At 37.9% G+C, this 23,374-nt stretch overlaps 1 protein-coding gene across 4 annotated transcripts; it reads right to left on the bottom strand.

The window, feature by feature from the left end:
• Positions 1 to 12,858: 12,858 nt before the first annotated feature.
• LOC112510052 (calcium-transporting ATPase 1-like) lies at positions 12,859 to 20,293 on the bottom strand. 4 transcript variants are annotated; one of them, XM_025115317.1, is made up of 8 exons: positions 19,856 to 20,269; positions 18,270 to 18,339; positions 16,550 to 18,203; positions 16,267 to 16,327; positions 15,729 to 15,887; positions 14,782 to 14,953; positions 14,363 to 14,661; positions 12,943 to 13,310 (listed from the first exon to the last, which is right to left on the bottom strand). In XM_025115317.1, the coding sequence occupies exons 1-8, from the start codon at positions 20,027 to 20,029 to the stop codon at positions 13,062 to 13,064; spliced, it is 2,838 nt and encodes a 945-aa protein (XP_024971085.1). In that variant the 5' UTR covers positions 20,030 to 20,269; the 3' UTR covers positions 12,943 to 13,061. The 4 variants fall into 4 exon arrangements, with proteins under 4 accessions (XP_024971082.1, XP_024971085.1, XP_024971083.1 ...); XM_025115314.1 differs by having other exon boundaries at positions 12,859 to 13,310; positions 16,267 to 18,203; positions 18,285 to 18,339; positions 19,856 to 20,293; XM_025115315.1 differs by having other exon boundaries at positions 16,267 to 18,203.
• Between the last annotated feature and the right edge of the window lie 3,081 nt (positions 20,294 to 23,374).

Raw genomic sequence — 23,374 nt, 5'->3', positions numbered from 1 at the left:
GATGAAATTTTAACTTCCTTCCTCTTCTTTTTGGTTTAACCGATTGATGAAGCCAAAGCTATTTACAACTTAGAGGTAAGAATCCTCTTTTACATCTCTTTATTGTAATTGGTAAGATAGCACCGTGGCTTTAGATTGATAATTTTGCTTAGTATGCGATTGATTGATAATATAAGCTTTCTGATAATCTTTGCATATAGTTGGTTGGTCCTCCAAATCTGGATTTTTTTTTTTTTTGTAATTTTACTTCAGTTGAATGATCCTCCAAATGTGGACCAGACACACACTTGTTGATAGTTGGTTGCCATTGAGCATAATTCCTATTGCAAGTTGATTTTCTATCTGTAAATTTGGAAGAACAGAAAGTAACTTAAGTAACTGTCTCTTTATTACTATCTTTAGCCATTTCATATTACTACCTAGGATTGCCACACAGCGAAATTCAAAGTATTTCTTTTGCACTTCTTGGAATAAAATATCCCAGTCATTGGCTCTACTACCATGAGGTTTAGAGTGAATGAGAAGAATTTGTATATATTTTAAAATGAATAATAAAGTAGGAAAGTTTCTAAGTTAATCTCTATGGTAAGCCTTTGGTAATGGTATGTATAATCTGTAACAATGTACTTATGGTTATATAAAAACATTCTTTGTGTTCCATGGCATTATCAGCTCCTACACTTTGATTGTCTTTGAAAATTCATACGGGTAAATTTCATGTAATATTAAGTAATTCAGACCGATGATTCATAAGGTAAATCCATCTAACACGAGTATGATCATCAATAAATATAACAAAATACCGAGCACTACCAATAGAAGGATGAGGGGTCGGTCCCCAAACATCAGAATGAATAAGATCAAAAGATGAAATAGATTGAACATCATTCACAGTAAAAGGTAAGGGATGATGTTTTCCAAGTTGACATGATAAACAAGAAAGGGATTCAGTTTTAATATTGCCCAGTGAACCAGAAGTAGCTAACATTTTGAGTTTCAAGACGGATAAATGACCTAACTCAGCATGCCACATATCAAAAGAAGAAAGACTCGAAATAGTAGCAACAAAATTGGGTGACGACATTGGTAAACAAAGATAGACCACTTCGAACATCCGACCAACTTTACGGCCTATTCCAAGGATCTGTTTGCTCTTTGGATCTTGCACAACACAACCAGAAGAAGAGAATAAGACAGTCAAACCAACATCACATAATTGGCTAATGGAGATAAGGCTCAAAGATAGATTAATTAGGAACATGAACTGTATTAGGAAGAGATAAGTGAAATGTAGAAACATGCCCACTAAATGTCACTGGTAGACGAGTGCCATCAGCTGTACAAACTAAAGGAAAGGTCTGTGGTGGTTGTCTAGTGATAAAAAATATGTATGTGGTGTCATGTGATTACAACAACCAAAGTCAAATAACCACATGTTACCTGATGAAGAGGATATCTCATTTGTGCCCATATAACCCGAAATTAGTTGTGCCATCAACTCTTGATTCCTCCGTATTAATTCCATGAGATCAGAATTAGAGCCAGGTTCAGTTGTACCTGCAGTGGGGTGAGTCTCAGATTTGTGAAAGTCAGGAGTAATAAAACCTGCAATGGGTTTGGATCTAAACGGTTTCTTCTGTGAGCTCAAGTTCTTTGGATTCTTTGGGCAATCAGAACCGTAATGGCGCGAGTGTTTAATATTACCCCACTTGCAGTAGTGGACCAGACTGTTATACAACTGGTGCATTTTAGAGTGACAAAAGGAACATTCATTGGTGTTCCATTTTCCTGCTGGTTTGAAACCCGTAGACTTGCTCTTGTAAGTAGGTGCAGCCATGTGTACAACTACATCAGAAGGTGACTGAGGATGAGGATGAATCTTTGTTTCTTCGATGAGTAGCTCAACAATGGCATCATTCAAAGTGGGAAGAGGATGCCTATGAAGTAATGAAGCACGAACATTCTCAAATTTATCACTAAGTCTCATCAACATAGTAATCAGGTGTAATTGACTGAAATAAGCACGAAACTGTTTAGCAGTGTCATCAAGGATCTGAGGTACCTCTAAGTTGAGTTGATCTCTAATGACTTGCATCTCAAAGACATAAGAGCCGATGGATTGGTCTGGTAGTTACTGTTTGCTTTGAAAGGCAGTCTACAATTGATATTGATGAGAGACCTGTAGTGGTGTAATGAGTGGCAAGAAAATCCCAAACTTCCTTGGCTGTGTTATACCTGATAAACTGTTGATGAAGCTCGGTGGTAGTAGAGGCATTGATAAAACCCAAAATTCTTGCATTCTTGATGTCCCAATCATCCCATCGTTTGGCCCATCGTTTGGCAAACTCGATATATGTTTCCTTATCTTCTTTGACAGGTTTCGTACACAACCCCGTAACATAGCTAAACAACCCATGAGACTTGAGATGAATTGTCGTATGATGAAGACATAACACGTAATTCTATTCGTCAAGAACCACTAAGATTGGATGTGTTTGAACAACAATTGAATTTGACATGTGAAGACAGCCAAGAAATCTGAAAGAACAGGTGGTGATTGAGATCGAAGGGACTGTGAGGCTGGGATTTTGGATTGAAGGAGATGATTTTGATTGGGTGCAAAGATAACAACAATTCATATATGGATTTTGGTTTCGTTTCAGATTCAATTTTGGTGCTGGGTTTGAAAATCGGTTAACGAATGTTAGGTTTTTGAAGGTTCGATTAAAAAGAAAATTTAGATGTATAAGGGATGTACCTATTGCTGTGATACCATATTGTTATAAGGGATGTATAACGAATGTTAGGACAAGGATTCACAAGAGAGATGATGAGCCAAAGCTTCATATGGATTGTGTATTGAAAACAGGGAAAAAAACCTTATGTATATCGTGCCCGATATTAGAGAAAAAGAAACAATATATATACCTAAACTAAGAATCAAGAATTACAACACTAGCCCCTATAATATGACTATTTTACATAAAGTATTCTAACACCATCAAATATTGTAGAACAACTTACGATATCTAGCAAGACCTTAAAGAAATGTTTGGCAAAGAAAGTGCACCACGTGCATATGAATTATGCAGATCGCTTACACTTCTTCATCAATAAGTTTTGATGGTTTTTGGGTATTACACAGGGTTGAAGGGTCTATGGGTTGAGATGGACTCATATTCCCACGTGCAATTGTAATGGGTGTAAATGTGACATCCATAAAGAATTAATAGCCATGAAGGAGAAGGAGCACCTATATGAACTTTTAACAGCTGTGGATGAAAAATACAATACTCTTGAAACCTAAATCCTAAGCACCCGTCCTGTCCCGTCCCATGTTTGGGTATGGATTTTTATCTTGCTTTGGAGGATAAATGACAACGACAAATATCCACGGTTCGTGCACCTTCAATAGAAGTCTTGTTTTACCAAGTCCCACCACGTCAAAAGGACAAGCACGACAATAGATCCAGGAGCGATCGTAATGGTCAAAATTATATTGATGAACAAAGAAGAGGAGATTTGCATTGTTCTCACAATGGAAAAACAAACCACACCAAAGAGCAATATTATGAGCTAGTTGGATACCCGCCAAAAAGAAGAGATGGTAGTAGGAATGACAACAACAAACGAACACTTCCGCCTAAGACCACGAATGTGGAGCTTAACTTTAGCGTTATTCCGAATTTATCAGTGGATCAATATAATCGTTTGGTTCAGTTCTTGCATAGTGGAACCTAGTAATGATGATCCAGCTCAAACCCCGATACCCACCGCGAATATGGTTGGTAAGATAAACTTCACAAGGCCATGGGTGATCGATTCGAGAGCCACTATACTTTTGACTCGACCATATTGGAGGCAGAAAATAAAGTTGATGTTGGTTTACTGGTCAAAATACCCAATGGTGATACTATACCTGCAAAGAGTGTCGGTGACACTCAGTTGCCAAATGTCTTGGAGATAAAACATGTTTTAAAATATTCCTGATTTCAGGTACAAGTCCATCGTTTGAGAAGAGAATTGAACTGTACATTGATCTTCTTCCCGGGTTAATTTTTGTGTTTTACAGGGATTATACTCGAAGAACCTAATTAGATGGGAAAACATTGTGATGGTCTATATTGTTTGTAGCCCATGAAGAATGAAGGTGTGGCAATGGCAATGACACTAGATTCTACAGTGGCACAGAAAATTACAAACATTGCAATTTTCTGGTATGAGACTGATAGTTCATTATGTGATTCTTGTTTACGAGCAAAACAAACCCTGTTTACCTTTTCCTCATAGATCAATAAAAACTAGAGGTTGTTTCGAATTAATTCATTGTGATATTTGAGGAGGCTATAAAATTGCTTCTCTATCTGGAGCCCATTAATTTTTGTCCATTGTTAAAGATTTTACTTGAAGAGTTCGAGTGTTTCTAATAAAAAAAAATCTGAAGCGGGCCATTTTTTAACAATGTTTTGCTCATGGTCGAAAACCAATTTAATGCAAAAGTCAAATGGCTACGAACAAATAATGGGACTAAATACGCCATTGTAGAATTGAGTAACATGAAAAATTATTATAAAGAACGTGGAATTACTCTTAAAATATCAAGAACTAATCCGCCATTGTAGAATGGGGTAGTGAAACGGAAACACATACAAATACTTGAAATAGCTCGAGCTCTCCGTTTTCAGTCAGGCCTACCCATACAAATTTGGGGTGATTGCATCATAACCGTTGTTTATATCATAAATAGGCTCCCTTCTAGTGTCATTAATAGAACCTGACATGAGCTCGTACTTGGTCGAGCACCATCATACGAACATTTGAGAATTTTTGGATGTTTGGTTTAGGCATGATACAACAAGAAAGGAAATGACAATTTGTTGAAAGGAGGCCATGTGTTTTTATTGGCTATGCTATTGGGCTAAAAATTATCGCGTGTTTGATCTATAGACCTATAATATCACCACCTCCAAAGATGTAAAATATTTAGAGCATAATTTTTCATTTGACGGTCAAAAAGGCAAGTTGGATTTTTTACATGTCATTGAGGCTGCCTACGCAAAAGTCATTAGGCAAACTCATTTTGCTCAACCTAATATATCTCTTGACTCAAGCAATCTGCATATTTCCTCTCAAACTAATACTGAAACACTGATGTAAGCCGGTTCGAGATGGCTAATCTCCCAAGAAAATAAGACTTAAGAAGAGATTTGGGGCAATTTTCTTCATTTAAAACGACTAACAATTACATGAATTTGAATAACTTGCTTGACCTAAACCTAAGCTAGAATTCAAGAAATAATGGGAAACATGCTTCTAAAAATAAGGAAATCATGTAGAAATTAAAGCCACTAAACTAAATGATGCAGCTGACTTATACTTTTTGCCTAACCGTTCTGTTGCTGGGCTCACTCTTGAAATGGTATGGGAACTTTGGAGGTTCGTTTGGGTCTGGCCCGGATAGAAGGTTATTCTTCCTGTTGGGCTGCGTTCTGGGCTGCGAGGTTTGGGCCGGCAGTAGCAGTAGTAACAATGCCCCCTTCGTCGAAAACAACCTCATCCTTGAGGCTGGAAAAGAATTCTGGAAATTGTTTTTGACAGCTTTCGTAATATTCCCAAGTGTCCTCTTCAATTGGACGGTTTTTCCAGCGCACTAGAATCTGTTGAGTCCCGTTGGTTGCAATGCGGTTGTTGATGATGGCTTCGGGTATTAATCTGGTGTGAGGTTCAGTCAGATCGAGGACTGGGGGGTCTGCACTTGGCGCTAGTTTGATAATGTCTCGTAATAGAGAAACATGGAAGACCGGATAAATGCGAGCCGACAGGGGCAGCTCGAGTCGGTATGCTACAGTCCCAATTTTTTCTAAGATTTTGTAGGGTCTAAAATACCTTTTTGCAAGCTTCTGGTTTGGCCGATGCTCTACTGATGTTTGACGGTAATTATGGAGCTTTAAGTAAACAAAATCACCAACCTTGAAGTGTTTTTCAATCTGATTTTTGTTGGCTTACTTAATCATTCGCGCCTTCGATCGATCAAAAGGTTCTTTGAGAAGAGTAACGAGTCGTTGGTGTTCGATTAGTGAATCGTCGATGGAAGCCATTTTGTCATCTCGAGCCGTGTAGTAATGGATTGAAGCAACTTCTTTTTCGTAGAGGGCCTTATAAGGTGTCATGTCAATGGAAGAATGGTGACTCGTATTGTACCAACACTCGACTAGGTAAATGTATCGACTCCAAGAACGGGGCTCATTGGAAACAAAAGCGCATAGGTAAGATTCAAGACAACGGTTGACGACTTCCGTTTGGCCATCCGTTTACAGGTGGTACACACTTGAATGGAGAAGGTGTTTTCCGAGTTGCGAAAACAGTTGTTTCCAAAAGTGGTTAAGGAAAAGGGGGTCGCGGTCGGATATGATCGTCTTGGGAAGGCCATGAAGGCGGTAGATATGATGTAGGAAGAGTGTGGCTAAGGTAGGGGCGGTGTATCGGGTTGGTAATGGGATGAAATGGGTGTATTTTGTGAAGCGGTCGACGATCACACAAATGGCCGTTTTGCCATTTGAAGGAGGAAGTTGGGTGATGAAGTCCATGGATATGTCTTCGCATGGGTTCGATGGGATGGGGAGTGGTTGGAGTAAGCCGTATGGTTTGTGGTTTTGGGGTTTGGTTGTTTGGCAAACATAACACCCTTTAATGTAGTTCGTGACGTCTTTTTTCATGCTTGGCCAAAAAATTATGTGACGCAAGCCAACGTGTGGTGGCTTCGATACCGGAGTGACCGCCTAGGGTAGACGTGTGAAACTCATCGAGTAGTTTGTCACAAATATTTAGGATGTTGGGAATCACTAACCGTTTTTGCATACGGGCTAGACCGTCACGAAAACAAATTCCGGGTTGTTCGAGTGGATTGTCTTGGAGCTGTTTTTGAAGTCGTTGGACGTCCTCGGTATTGGCATAGTATGATAGGAGGTCTTCTAACCAAGATGCTATTGGACCCATAAGAGCTAACATCGAGTGGATTTCGATACGACTAAGGACGTCGACGACGCGGTTGTCTTTACCGGGTTTGTAATGGAGCTCGAATTTATAAACCCAAGAGTTTTGTGACCCATTTGTGCTGCTCGGGAGTTTGGATCACTTGGGTGAGGAGGTGCTTAATGCTATGATGGTCGGTAAAAATACAAAATTTCCGACCGATGAGGTATTGGTGCCATTTTTTCGCCGCTTCTGTGATGACATATAGTTCCCAGACATAGGTTGAGTTGGCTTGTATACGTGGGCACATCTTTTTGCTAAAAAAAGCGATAGGGCGGTCCCATTGAGATAATACAACACCAATAGCGAAATCGGAAGCATTGGTAGTGAAAAATCGAGATTTTCAACCCAAACTTCAAGCTCATATTTCTCTTTCAATATTTGCTTATTTTCTTAGCTATTTGAACCAAAATGATCCTAAGTCGGTGCTCTATATTTATATGCAAGAGTTTTGGCTTATTAGTTGACGAAATCGGACCAAATCGCGAGTTTTTGGTTGATGGGTCGTTTTCTCCAAACAGACATGTACTGTTAGCAAAACAGGTCCCTCATCTTTGAAAAATATGACATTCACCCCTTGAACTTTTTGACATTTATCACCAGCCCCCTGGTTTCACTATTTTAATAAGACTTACATTTTTTACACCTAAATCAACATTTTATTTCAATTTTGGGCATTTCTAATTTTAAGATTTCGATAATTATTCCTTCAACTAATCACATAAATATTTTAACACTTCAAATAAATTTAATAAAGAAAATATATTTAAAGACTCATATAATATTATTTTTATATATTTAAAATTTTGGGTTTTATAGTCACGAGATCGGGGTGGGGGTAAGCCATGAGGAGGGTTTAAAGGGATCAAAAATTGGCTTAATAGGGTTGTGATTTTTGGGTTGGTGTGGGTTAAAGGTTCTGTCAGAGGGGTGTTTGGTGGGGGGACATGTCCACAATCATGGTATAAAGCGAGGCAACGGCGTCTTTCTAGAGGAGGGCGACAAGGGAGCTTGGAGAAACTTGGGTGGAGAGTGGTTCGCCACAAAGTGTGACACGTGATCCACGGTAGGTGAAAGTCATTCGGAATAGCGAAGTTGGCCGTAACCGTGCCAAGGGTGCTTAGCCAAGCTAAACCAAGAACGAGTTTGGCTCCGGCAACCGGGAGGATGAAGGAGGGCATGGAGAAGGTTGTGTTTTTTACGGTGAATTGGACGTCGGGGTAAAAACCCTCACAATGGAGAGAGTCGCTGCTCCCAACCATGACAGCAAAGGGTGTGATCGAAGTGGTGGGGATGTGAAGGAGAGAGATGAGACATGGTTGAATAATGTTGTGGGTGCTACCCGAGTCAATCAAGATGGTGACTGGGTGGTTGTCAATGGTCCCTTTGACACAGAAGGCGCAGGGAGAGTTGAGGCCGAATACGTCTGCCGGAGAGAGAGAAAGGAATTGGGACGGAGGAATGTCGCAGTTATAAGTTGTGGAGAGAGATTCGAGTGTATTGTCAATGGGGGTTGGGGGTGGTCATTTTCTGTCTGGGTTTCAATGTGATCATCGTTGTCGACAACGAGCAAGAGTTGGGGAGGGTTGCATTTGTGCCTGGGAAAGAATTTTTCTGGGCAGCGGAAACAAAGACCCTCCGCTCGGCGTTTTTTGAAGCGCATCGGGGGAGAGGCGGGTGAAGGGAAGAGTTGGGGTGGTTTTGGGTGGGGACGGTAGGAGTGGCGGAATATTGGCTGCTGTAGGGTTAGAAGGTAGAGGTGGCGTGGAAGAGGTAGCGGTGGGAAGGGACGGGTATTGACAGGGAGTAGCTAGGAAACGGAAGCGGTTGTTGGCTAGCTTCTTTTCGATCAATTTGGCGAGATCGTATGTTTAGATGGAGGGATTGTGAGCGGTGTAGTGGGCATTCAGATTGGATGTCGTTTCGAAGACCAGAGATGAAACAATTAAGGAGGGTCTGTTGTGATAAGTCGACCACGCAATTGCTCACCTTTTCAAATTCGGTTTGATAGGCAGCAACGGTGGTGGTTTGGTGGAGTTTGAAGAGAGTGGCTTGGTGGTTTTGATAGGATGAGGGTCCAAAACGGAGCTCCAATGCACGAGAGAATTCTTGCCAAGTGCCAAGGAGATGGTTTGGAGCTAGGTGTTTGTACCAACTAAGGGCATCACCGGTAAAGTAAAAAATGGCTAGTTGAACACGTGGGTTGATAGGAATGGCGTAGTATGAAAAGTAGTTGTTTGCTTGGAAGATCCAATCCAAAGGGTTGGAACCGTCGAAGTTGGGGAGAAGAATTTTGGGTGGGCGTGGTTGATTATTAGGAGGTGGGTTTGTAGGAGTTAGATCGGGTGGTGGTGGTGGTGGTGGTGTGTTCGATTCAGTTTTTGGCACAGCAATAACAAGATTGGCGGTGGTTTCAGTTTGTTTGGTGATTTGGGAGGAGAGGACTTCATGGATTTTGGCGGTTTGGGCGGCGGAGCTAGTGGTGGCTGTGAGGAGTTGGTCCAGCTTGTCCAACACGGCAGCCATGGTTTCTTCGAGGTTCTGAACGTCTTTGCGGGGAGGCATGGTGAGGACACAATGAAAGCACCAATTGATGTAAGTCGGTTCAAGATGGCTAATCTCCCAAGAAAATAAGACTTAAGAAGAGATTTGGGGCAATTTTCTTCATTTAAAATGACTAACAATTACATGAATTTAAATAACTTGTTTGACCTAAACCTAAGCTAGAATTCAGGAAATAATGGAAAACATGCTTCTAAAAATAAGGAAATCATGCATAAATTAAAGCCACTAAACTAAATGATGCATCTGACTTATTCTCTTTGCCTAACCGTTCTCTAGCTGGGCTCACTCTTGTAATCGTATGAGAACCTTGGAGGTTCGTTTGGGTCTGGCCCAGACAGCAAGTTGTTCTTCCTGTTAGGCTGCGTTCTGGGCTGCGAGGTTTGGGCCCGCAGTAGCAGCAGTAACAAACACCCTATACGCCTAATCCAAGTACCCCTCAGAATGTTTTTCATCCAACCATCCCTCAGTCCCTAGTTCCAAACTTTGAACCATAAAGTGTACATTCAGGCATGCTTGACCTTGAGTAGACTGACACCGATGAATTAATCCCACCAACAATTGAAAACATGAATCAAAATGATTGCGAACATGATTACACACATGTTGGACCTTCTAATTCTGATCGGGCCAAACAACATGAAGATCAATGTAGTCAAAGAACTCGTAAATAGCCCAAGCAAGCACCTTCAACATTATGAGACAGATTTGCCACCTTCTATGGACCATACATAAAACACTTCCAATCCAAGGGCTTCAACGATACACCCCTATCTCACTTTGTTTGTCATGATAAGTTTTCTCCATCTTAGAAAGCTTTCTTAGCAACCATCAATTCTCGTGATGAACCAAAATTCTTCCTTCGGGTTGTTAAGCACCTTGAACGGTGTGAAGCCATGCAAAAAAGAATTCAAGCATTAGAATCCAATGGAACGTGGCAACTAGTGCGCTTACCACCCGGGAACAAAGTCGTTGACTCCAAATGGGTGTATAAGATCATATACAAGCCTAATGGAAAAGTCGGGAATACAAGGCACGATTAGTTGCAAAGGGATTTACTTAAGTCAAAGGTATTGGGTTCCTCGAAATGTTCGTGTCACTATTCGATGCATTTAGTTGTGGCAACCAAGAAAACTTGGGAAGTTCACCAATTAGATGTGAACAACACATTCCTCCATAGTAACTTAGATGAGGACGCCTACATGCGAATTCCTCAAGGTTTTGCAAAAAAAAAAGGCGAGACTCGAGTTTGCAAACTTTTGAAATCCTTATATGGGTTAAAGCAAGCTTCTCAAAATTGGTATCACAAGTTCACCTATGCCTTACTTTATATTGGTTTTCAATAGTCTAAGGCCAATCACTTTATGTTCATTTCGTTGTAGGAATACTTACATTTCCACGTTAATATATGTAGATGATGTTCTCTTGGCAGGAAATGATGGAGTCAAAATTCAATCCAAAAAGTCATATCTTGACAAAAGGTTTAGCATCAAAGATCTTGGCACTTTGAAATACTTCTTAGGTGTTGAGGTAGCTCGTTCACCAAAAGGTTTTGTCTTAAGCCATCGCAAGTATACCCTCGATATTTTGGACTACAAAGTGCTAAGCCTAGCCCTTTTCCATTGGAACAAAATCTCAAATTTGGAAAAAATAATGATAGGGTGGATGTAGACGTAGGCCAATATCGTTAGTTAGTAGGCTGCCTTCTTCATTCAACTGTAATGGGACCTGATGATGTTTTCTCCTTCAATTTGTTTAGCCAATTCCTAGAACGTCCTAAACAATCACACATGGTTGTTGCTATTCGTGTTTTGCGATATTTGTAAGAATGACACTTGGACAAGGTTCTTCTCCACCAAGGGACATCTTCAACTCGAGGCATTTTGTGATGCTAATAGGCTTGGTTGTTCCTTCAAGCGTCGTTCAAGCATGGGTTACTTTCGTCGTTCCGACACGGATTACTTTATTACTCTCGGTAGCTCTCCCGTTTCTTGACTTATGAAGAAGCAATTGTTGGTTTCTCACTCATATGCCGAAGCAAAGTATTGTTCGATGGCCACTACCGTTCGTGAACTCTTATGGCTATGATGGATTTTAAATGATCTTGAAGCTCCTCAACAATGTCCTACACCTCTATTTTTGTGATAATCAAGCTACCCGCCACATTGCCAAGAACCCTGTCTTTGCGAGTGAACCATACACATGGAGATGAATTGTTATTTGTTTGTGACCGAGTTGAAAATCAAGACATTACTACTTGCCAAATTTCGTCCAATCTTCAAGTCGCAGACATTTTCACCAAAGCATTGGATGCTGAACATTTTTGCTTCTTACGTTGTAAGGTGGGTGTTCGTGATCTCCATGCTCCAACTTGAGAGGGAGTATTAGAGCATATTTTGCAATATCCTATTTCTATCTTGAAGATGCACCGGAATCTTTTCAAATCCTTTTATTTTGGATAGATTAGCATCTTGATGACTTTTTCCTTTTTATTTTTTATTTGCCTAATCGTACGACATCTTTATAGTAAATGAAAATGCAGCATTCTTATATCAAAATTTCCACTATTTGTGTGTCACGAGAGCGTTCTCGAATTTGGGAAGAAATGAGAGGGAAAGAATAGAAATATAAAATTATTTGTGATTTTTTAGGGAAGGAAAACGAATGAAAATAATAATCTTTCACGTTTCTTGAGGAGAGAAAAAGAAAGAAAATATATCATTTTTATAATTGTATTTGACAGATAGATGTGTAATTTTATAAATATTTTTAATTGTTATTTCTTTCCTTCTCTTTCCACATTTCAGACGAAAATCAAACATTATTTTTCCTCCTTTATATTTTGTTTCCCTTTGTAAAAATACTCTTCTTCCCTTTCCTCTTGTAAAAAAGGACCCTTAACACTTGAGGCTTGTTTGTAACAATTGCTTTAAACCTCGGTAGCTAGTTTTGTTTCAAGCCCGGAGTCCTAATTAATTGGTGTGGGATTTGTGTCCTGGACATGACAGGATAGGAGAGAACAAAAACATGTCCCAATGTAACCACATTTGACACACTACACTAAACTGGGACCAAAATAAGCAATTTAAAAATGAGAATCATGACACACGATTAAACTAAAACCCTAGATCCTTGCACAATTTTCTTTCACCTATTTACCTCATTCCGTTCAGTTCGAAACATACCCTTACTGAGCGGTCCGAATCCCATGCTGGTTTATGTCCCAGATCCTTTGCCAATCTCTATTTACAGGGAACACCTGGTGAAACAAAATAAATGCAGCATTGAATTATAGTTCAAATTACAAAACTTACAAACTCATGAATTAAATGGGCATCCTAATTTTAGTTTAGCTATCAACCAAACCTTTACTAGGATAATTAATTTAATGTTTACAAAATTTGGTTTCTTAATAATTGTATCTTAATTTGACACAACATAATAAGGGAGAGATACATTTTTGGTTTCTATTGGGATCCGACAGGGATCATCTTCACGGCAGCAGCGATGGGCATGCTTATAAAACCAATCGTCACACTTGCAAACCACTGGGGAAGGCTCAGCGGACTAGTGTTTGCAAAAGTACCCAGGAATTCAATGATGATGATTTGGAATATGACCGTGCAGGTTAGAACAGCCAGAAACACGTAGTTTTTCAGTATTCCTTTAAACACGTCTATCTTCTCCATTTCTCTCGAGCTGATCTCATTGAACACCTGAAATTCAAAACAACAGAAATAAAACATCAACCAACAAGAATATTTTATATTTGAGAAAAACAAACCAACCATATGTGCTGAACCGGTCTATAAAAGCAGAATCCAGACCAGCGGTCAGGCCTGGCCTGAGACAGGTCCAGTACAAAAAAAGTTCGGTCTTGATCTGGGCTTTTGGTAAAATAGAAAAAACAGAAATTAAGGGATGAAAATAATTAAAGAACACACACAAACCTTACCAACCCAGGCTGTATTTGGTCTGATAAAAGACCAGTGTTTATCCGCCCGACTCAGAAAAGACTGGTGGCCAACTATCCCTCAGTCATAAAACTGAAGTTCGTGTTCAAGTTTTGAGAATCTAAGCTTACCCTTCACCCCATATAATGAAACAGTTTATTGTTTGCATTGTCATAAAAAATCCAATGTTTTCTTTTTTAGCAAGTTTTCAATATCTACTTTTATTTGCCATTTGGCAACATTAATTTTGCTCCAGAAGTTTCTTTCACTTGTCTTTTATTGCAAGGCATTTAGATATTTAATCAATAACAAAATACTTTTTATTAATCTATGTATAGGTCGGAAGGGGCAAGGTCTTACTAGTTGGTCATGTTTAGCAACCACAAGTTAGCTCAACAATTAAAAAGCCTCATTTGGTAAGCAAAAAGCTTAGCATTTTGAAATCCTTCATATAGCCTTTTTTATAAGCTTCAGGGGCTTCACTTTTTTCAATTATGACCCTTAATGGTAGAATTGGGTAATTTTTTACCAAGTCGTTTAAGGTCATTTTAAATTGTCATCTAGCTTATCAGCTAGTCTTTACCAAACGCGACTAGCTTATCGGTTAACAGCTAACTTATGAGTCAACAGCTAGCTTATCAGCTAGTTAAAGAAACATACCCTACCATGGGGACAGGGTGGACATCATTCAGGCTAAGCACTTGATAGTTTGTGGTAATAACAAGTCTAGATGTTCAAGTCAGCTACTTCTAATTTGAAACATTGGAGACTAGTAAAAGATGAGAAGAAGCAACTGCGATGTCTATTTAACTAACCTGACAGAAGACAAACGTGTTGAAGATAAGTGTGTTGAGAACCAAATCAGCATCCGAGTTGTCAAGGTAAAAGGCTGCCTTTCCTCTTGTCTGAAGATACCATATTACGACAAACTGATATAATGACTGTCCCGTGATATTCCTCCACATAACATTTGTAATAAAGTTGCCTTTCCTTCCAACCGGAGTTCGCTTCATTAATTCATCAGTAGGAGGTTCAGTTGCTAATGCAAGTGCCCCCAGTGTATCCATTATCATGTTAACCCACAGTAGCTGTACAGCAGTAAGAGGAGCACTTCCTGGAAACATGAATGAGTTAGAAAACAAGGAAGATTGGGCAATCTTCTGTCTAAATCATGTTTAAGAGTCAGTAACAGGATACAGAACATAAGAAAGAAATAGGATCATTGCATGTTTACCTGTTAGACATGCAGAAGAAAAGTTGACAATTAGAGCAACAACATTCACAGTAAGCTGAAACTGAACAAATTTCTGAATGTTCACATAAACTGAGCGACCCCACTTGGCCACAGTCACAATTGTAGAGAAATTATCGTCTAGAATGATCACATCAGCACTCTCTTTGGCCACCTGAATAATTCGAATGCAACAAGTTATAATGATAAACTGTTGGATTTGGTGTAACTGATTTGCTTCATACCCCCTCCATCCCAAAATAAGTGTCTATTGTAGTTTGTCCCAGAATAAGTGTCTATTTTAGTCTGTCCCAGAATAAGTGTTCACCTTCAAAAGTAAGTGTCTACTTTCTGATTATACCCTTGATTATGAGAAGAAGAAATTCATTACTCCCTCTATTATTAAGGATAAATTTGTCATTTACTTGATTAAAAACTATAATAATTACGCAGTGCCTTTTTCGTTGTGGACGTTCATTTTTGGGATGGAGGGAGTATTTTATATGTAGGGACATTGTGTTCTGGGACGAATCATTTCCTACTTTATTAAGATTAACCCATTGTTAAGAAAAGCTTTTTAAGTAAGAATTATATGATTGTAAAAATACTTATAGCAGAAATATATTCGGACAATATGGAAAGAAAGTAAAGATGTACTGAAACTTGGTACATTAAAAACATTGAAGTGTAACAGCGTACAACGTCACCGGACATTAGGCCATGAAATACTTTACCAATTGATTCCTCGAGCTTAATTAATGGGATACCAACCGAAAGGAAGATAGACCATAGATGGGCACTTGAATCAAATAACATGTTCCCTATACTACTCCATAAAACTACAACTATAGGAGCATGTGACATAAGCAAAGGTGAAAACACAACACTACTATATGTATGTACCAAAAGGTATTTCATTTGAGAAGTGTCTCGAAGAACGAAAACATTACCTCTGTCCCTGCTATTCCCATAGCAAGCCCAATATCTGCTTCATGAAGTGCTGGAGCATCATTTGTACCATCTCCTGTTACAGCAACAACCTCCTGAAATGTAGTTCTCAGCTGTTTCACAAGTGTATGCTTATCCATTGGAGAAGATCTAGCCATCACCTTGTAGAATTGAAAGATACAAATATTGGTCATTGCACAAAGTCATCGATTACTCTTAACATTATCCACATGAACAAAAAACGGAAAGATGGAAAAGGAAACATCAGCCTAACATGTACTCATTTTGGCATCTGATATCCTACTTTTTTGTGCCTCTCTTTCCTTTTTCTTTTCAAGCAATACTACTTAGAGGGATATCTAATCCTTGTTTTATATTTAAGTATATACATGCATACATATATATTAATGGATTACATGTTCACCAAGGAAGCCATCCTCATCATAGTTACAGCAATAATCAAGGAGCGTAATTGCAATGTTTAAATTTAGTCAGGAATCACTATAAAAGAAGTAATGACACTAAGGAATGCAGAAGCACCTGAATTTTAGGAATAATTTCATGCAACTCCTCCTCAGTCTTTACACGGAAGTCGGGACCTTCAATGGCTATTCCGTCATCCGTTAATATCCCGCATTCTCTAGCAATTGCCTTGGCAGTATGTATGTTGTCACCTGTAACCATACGCACAGTAATGCCAGCGGATCGACAAATTGCAACAGATTCCTTTACACCAGGACGGACAGGATCCTTGATACCCACAATCCCGATTAAAGTATAGCCCTCAAAGGGAATTGGATCTTTGGCATGGAATTCATTTCCCAATTCCTTGTAGCAAAGGCAAAGAGTTCGAAGAGCTTCATTGGCTAATAGTTCAATGGTATCTTTTAGATGATTGTTTAATTCTACACCAAGAGGAGCAACCTCACCATTCGAGTTCAGGACCTTATCACATGCACCTAAAATTATTTCAGAAGCACCCTTACAGTGGGTCCTAAAAGACCCTCCAGGGAGCTCTAAAACTACTGCCATACGCTTCTTCTCAGAATTAAATGGCTCAACTTTGATCAGCTTTGATTTTTGAAGCTCCACTTGTTTTCCTTTAAGCATGAGACCAAATTCCAAAAGAGCAGTCTCGGTGGGTGTACCAAGAATTTCAGTGGTGTTCTTCTCAGTCTTCACCACCTCTCCCCCGGTATTGTTAAAAATAGATTCAACTAGCATTCCAACAGTAGAGTCAGGAATTGTAGAACAGAAAGCTGAGACCCCTGTAGAGCCATTCACTTCCCTGATTTCTCCACAAATCCAAGCTTTTATAAGTGTCATGTGGTTAGTAGTTAGGGTGCCAGTCTTGTCGCTACAAATATTTGTGGCAGATCCCATGGTTTCGCAAGCTGCCAAATGACGAACAAGAGCTCGATCATTCATCATCTTCTTCATGGCAAATGCAAGGCTTAGTGTCACAGCTAAAGGTAGTCCCTCAGGCACTGCAACCACCACAATTGTAACTGCAATAGCAAAGTATTCCAGCATCTCCAGGGCATCATCTCCAGACCAAGTCCAGTGGGATCCTTCCTGCATCTTGCGTACAAACAGTCCTTGCACCAGAACTGAAAAGGTGATAACAGCAAAAAACAGCCCTATCTTCCCTATAATTGTTGCTACTCCATTCAGTTTAACCTGCAATGGCGTCTCATCATCGCCACCTTCACTAAGAGTTGCCATCAACTTGCCCCATTGGGTTCTCATTCCAACAGTAGTAACAACCATCTTACATGAACCATTCTGAACTTTTGTTCCAGATAAGAGAAAGGGATTCTCAGCAGTTACAGTTTTAGGATCACTCTCTCCTGTTAAACTTGATTCATTTATCAACAAGGAAAAACCAGAAACGAAAAGTCCATCAGCAGGGACCTGATCCCCAACAGCAAGGTGAACAATATCACCGACAAGGAGCTCATATATTGAGATCTTCTGTCTGCAGTCATTTCTAGTAACTTGAATTGTAATTTTCTTTTTCTCTTTATCCAAATCTTTGAACTGTAAAGATTGCCTATAGTCACTTGTGGCAGTGACAAATACCACCAACAGGATGCTTGCAACAATCCCAAGACCATCATGGGCACCCTTTGGCCACCCCTCCATTGTAATGCCTACAATCAAAGACACAAAGGCACACAAACCAAGTATCATCAGGGTTGTATCTTGGAGGGCTTCCCATACGTAAACGAAGAAACCCTTGGATGGGCTCTCAGTGAATTGATTAACTCCATATATATTTTTTCTTTGGTTAAGTAAATCCTCAGAAGTAGAAATTCCATTATTGGTCGATGTGGAGATCTTTTTCACAATGCCCTCAACCCCATCATGAGCTTTCAGCTTCTCCACGCTACGGCCTTCAACTATGGATCCTAATTCATCAGGACCAATTTGAAAGCCTGCAGCTTTCACTTCCTCAGGTATGCTGTAAGTTATACCTGGAAGTATTCAGGTAAAGGTCAACATCGAAACGCCTACAATTGCAAAGAGGAGTTTCAATACACCGTCAAGATGCATACCATTAAGAAATTGAATTGCCGCATGTGAAACCAGCATCAAGGTTCTCAGACTCTCCTACAAGTTTGAATGCATCACAAGAACAGAAATCGCCTCAAGTCAGGGTAACAGTTTGGATTGCACAACAGAAAAGACATTAAATACATCCTTGGAAAAGCTACGTATGCTGATTTAGGTATTGCAATTTTAATTTTTGGGGGTGACAATATTCCTATAAAGGATCAATCATCAATATCCAGTAATAATGTTATTTGTTTCCATCTTTGGCTTTAGAAGTTAAATTAGAATGCTCAAAACATGTATAATCAACTACTTGTTAATTCAGCAAATAGCAGCATCGAACAACTTGTTGGCCATCACCATGAAATGACGCTAAAGTCATACTTTTGTTAGTAATCACCAAACATGCTTTGATTTATTTCCAGTCATAAATAATTTCTATATTAGCAGGAACCTTGTTATATACCCATATCTCCACAGCAACATAGCATGGATAACATCGAGCTGAATTAAATATGATGGCAGCCATGAGGGGCTTGTGCTCCTCAGATCTCAAACTTGATCATATGTCTATGTTATCAGTATTTTCAGAATAAAATTGGTCAGGTGATATAGAAAACAGCCATTATCTTCAAAAAAGAGGAAATATAAAAAAGCAGCTAAATGCAACCGTTCAGCCCTTCTATGAAACAAGCATTATGTAAAGATTTTTGTAAAAGATACAGCAACCACATCCAAGGGGATAAATTTTTTGCCTCCCGTCCAACTGACGCATCTACGGTGATTCATTGGGAAGTACACAAATAACTCGAGACATCTAGGTAACTCTAAGCAAGTCTCAAATCACTTGGGCAAGAGCATGCTCAATTGTATACATATGTAGTTTCAAAAATAGATTAAACCTCTCTGTTTGACAAAATAATTCAACCAGCTTAAATAGACATCTCAAGTCAGGAAAGCTCAGTTCACCTATATCAAGTTTGCAACATTAGCTGTTGCAACCTGATGTTACAGAAAACCTAAGATATCATGCCTCCTGGTTTCAATCTTTATTCCACACATTAATTACAAGTTATAAGTTAGTACTTACTACTTACAAGCAGCATTTTCTTGAACAAAACTCCTTGTTTGAGGCCTGTGTCAGTTTAACCCTTATTAGAGCTAGAGTAATTCACTATCTCATAGATGTCTCTAATATGAAGTTGTTCAACTAAAAGAAGGCATCTCCTTAAAACCGTGGTAGTAGAGAATTGTCCCACTTGATCATCATAAAAGAGAGCTCTATCCAACGCTACACAGTTCGCTCAGTCATGATCTTTTTCCATTGCCAGAGTATCTAGAGCTTTCGTTTGTGTGTCAAGAAATCGACAAATCGTGATGTGACTCCTGATGCTCAAAACCTGACCTTCGGAGATGAGAAGCCCAGTCAACTCAAAGTAATCAACCACACTACTATTACTGTAGTTCACTAGATTCACTTTGAACTCAACACAAGAAGCAAAATAATAAAAGAACAAACATAGTTCACTTCACGAAATAATGAAACATATTGAAAAAAAGAAAGAGCATTGACCAGATTAGATCGTTGAATAGCGCGAGCTTCGAATCGCTTGGAGAGATTAGCAGTGAACCGAAAACGCCGTTTCCGATTTTTCACCACCCAACACAGCTTCCTCCATCTCTGCAACGCTTCCTCCGATGAGTTCTTGGGCTTCACCTCAAAATTATCATTCAAATAGCTCTCCATCGCTACTGATTCAAAACAACAAATGCTTGGGTTTTTTTTTCAGAATGACATGAATTGGAAAAGCAAAACACAACTGAAGATCTTTTGCCACTTCACTTGTACTGTAGGACCTACAATATGGATCTGACTTTATTCCGATTTGGTGATCGTCGATTAGGCAGATCGTTGTTTGCAAAATGGAACGAAAATAGGAAGTTATGATACGATGATATTTTGAAAATGGAGGAGGGAGAGTTGACCTTCTTTTTCTGTTAGGTTAGAAACAAACACAAACCTCCACTAAACTTTTAACCTAAACCCGAGGTTTCCGATTATCCGGAAGGCGTGGTGGGCCACGTCAGTTGACCGGAATTGGAACATGGGAACTATCTTCACCCTTCAAAATGTGTAAATGTTTTTTGTACTAAAAATTATTTAAAAATGTTGTAAATATTATAAGTGTTTTTTTAGGGGCAGTCTACCAAACGTTTACTCGGGTAAGTAAATTAAGTTACATTATTTTATCAGATGAATATGGTAAGCACCAAAAATCTTACCTGGTAAGAACGAGACAAAGAATCTTACCCAGTAAGTGAGGACGACGATTTTTACCATGGTAAGCGCTTACCAGGTAAATTGTTGCGTAATATACCATTTTGGTGACTAAAATCTTACCTGATAAGTAAATGATAGTGTTAAATTTACCCGTAATCATTTACTAGGTAAGTGCTTGATAAACGACCCCTTAATCTATTTAAAATAATTATTAAATGACATGATAATTACATTAAACTTTAATATTGTGTTTTCAAAAGAAAAAGAAAAGAAGGGAAAAGGAAGGAAAATAGGAATTTCTCTCAAAACTTTCCTCCCAAACATGGGAGGAAAGAAAAACATTTATAACAATTAAAAATATTTATAAAATTACACATTTATTCATCAATTACATTCCACTACAAAATGAATAAGGGTATATTTGTAAAAATGATATATTTCTTTTTTTTCTCTCTCCCGTTCAAGAACATGAAATTTTATTTTATTTACTTTTTTCCTTTTGCTTCGCTCTCAAAAACACTGATAAAAAAAAATTCTTTCTTTTCTTTTCTTTTTTTATTTCCTTCTAAAACTTGAGAGCAGAACGTGAACTTTAGGAGCAAAATCATTACAAATATGTGATTTATGATAGCAAGTATCCATATCATCTACGTATGTAGTGGGCCTTTCTTTAAAAAAAATTGTAATTCATGAAATTCCGTAAAATCTAATTTAAACAATAATCTTCAAAAAAATATTTTTTTTCTCATTCACTTACAAAATCTTCAACTTCAATACACTCTCACTTTTTTATCATTAATTGATGATCTAATCCAAGTTAAAATTTTATTTTGTAAAAATTATTGTACTTAATTGTCTATCATATATTATTCTTATTTTTTTAATTTTAAATATAAAAATTGATTAAACACATTATTGTATATTTTAAATGTAATCATCATAATAATAAAAAATTATCATACAATTAAAAATGGTATGATGAAAATATATCAATATTTGATTTTGTTTGTAAAGACTTTAAAAAATATTAATTTTGGTGGATTTTTAAATTTCTAAATTTTTATTAAAGACAATTTTTAGTCAAATAGGATTTGTTCTAAAACAATTAAAACTCAACCAATGGCATGATGTTGTATGCGGATTGCGGGGTGAGTTAGATCGATTGAGATTGCCATATTAAATTTATTTTTATTTTTTGTCTTATTCATAACTAGATTGTGAGAATTATGGTTAAATTTTAGAGTTTTTAAATGATGTCTCGTGTATATAATATATACTTGTATTGAGTAATGTTCATACGAGAACAATAACCAAATAAGATAATACGAAAAAGTCGAATCACGTGTAATTTTACACTAAAATCACGTGTAAAGTCACACATGATTAGCACGACTTTTGCGTCACTCACCCTTGCTTTGACCGTGTTCTGTACTCACATGTAAAACCACATGTGATTTGGTTGTTTATTATTGTTCTCTTATTTTGACTATTTTCTCGTTTGATTCTCCCTCTACATACATACATACATACATATATGTGTGTATATATATACACACACAATTTTTTAACTAATACTTAATAAGTCAATGACATTGAACAATTTAAATTATGTTATATATTTAAAACTATTAGATAAAACACTAAAAATGTATAAAAAAAAGATCAAATAATATCTTATAAAAATCGTGCATCGAGATATGGAGTGCCACGAGGCTAATGTGGCATCGGTGACAAGTCTTGAGTCATGGCATGCCAATGTTGCCCGCATGACATGCCTTCTAGATTATTGGTCACAATCAAGCAAAAGTGTTAAATATTGGCTTCCCTAAACGTCATCCCTAGTCCTTTACTTCATTACCTCCACCACAGTTTTGTTCAAACCCTCTTCTTTACAATCAAGTTGTGCAACTCTTAACTTTTGTGTTCAATTGGGTTTTTGGTAGGCTTAGAGACAATTTGGAGATCAATAAGGCCATGACTTTACTCCCTAGTGGTTAATAGTTCGAGTTACCTCAAGTCCACTAAAGTTTTGTCTAGTTAACTTCATAGTTAGCCAAAAAAAAACATATTCAGTTGTTTTATCGATCTCAATTTGGACTCTTTCATCTATAGTCAACAATATTAAAGTATTTGAGTTAGCATCTTGCCTCCCGGCATTCATACTTTATTTTGAATCTTGTTGAGATCTTATTTTAACATAATATCAATTTTCATAAAGACAGAAAAGAGGCACACAACAACCATGTAACATTGGTCGACATAACGTTGTTTCAATTATGTATAGGGGAAATCTTGTTTAGTTAACAATCTGGTCAAATAGTCCAAAAAAGATCAATTTCCGTCTAAAAGTTTGAATTGATTAAAGACCAACGATCTAATCTACTCCACTCTGATGACGTTGTGGCTTGGTCAAGACCGAGACTGAAAGGCATAATCTTTTTATCCATATCTAAATGCAGGTGTGTCCTAGAGGCTATAGGAATGTGTCCAAGGTACAATTTGACGCAGGTAGCATTGTGCCCAATATACAATTTTTAGGTATTGTTTGACAAACATAAGCTAGTTTATAAAATAACTTATAAGCTAGCTTATTTTTTTGAGTTGTTGCTTGGATGCATATAAATTAACTTATATGTTAGTTTATAAATTAGCTTATTGATAAGCTAATTGGAGTAGCTTATGAGGAGGTTTTTGACATTTTTTTCAATTATAACTCTGATCAATATTAATTATTAATTATAAATAAATATTAATTATTCATAAATATCAATTTATGGTAACTAAATCAATTAAAAATTATTAATTAGTTTT

The sequence above is a fragment of the Cynara cardunculus genome (assembly GCF_001531365.2).
Source record: "Cynara cardunculus var. scolymus isolate 2C chromosome LG 3, CcrdV1, whole genome shotgun sequence".
Taxonomy (NCBI): Eukaryota; Viridiplantae; Streptophyta; class Magnoliopsida; order Asterales; family Asteraceae; genus Cynara; species Cynara cardunculus.
Note: the sequence above shows the minus strand (reverse complement) of the source record. Positions and strands in the feature narration are given on the sequence as shown.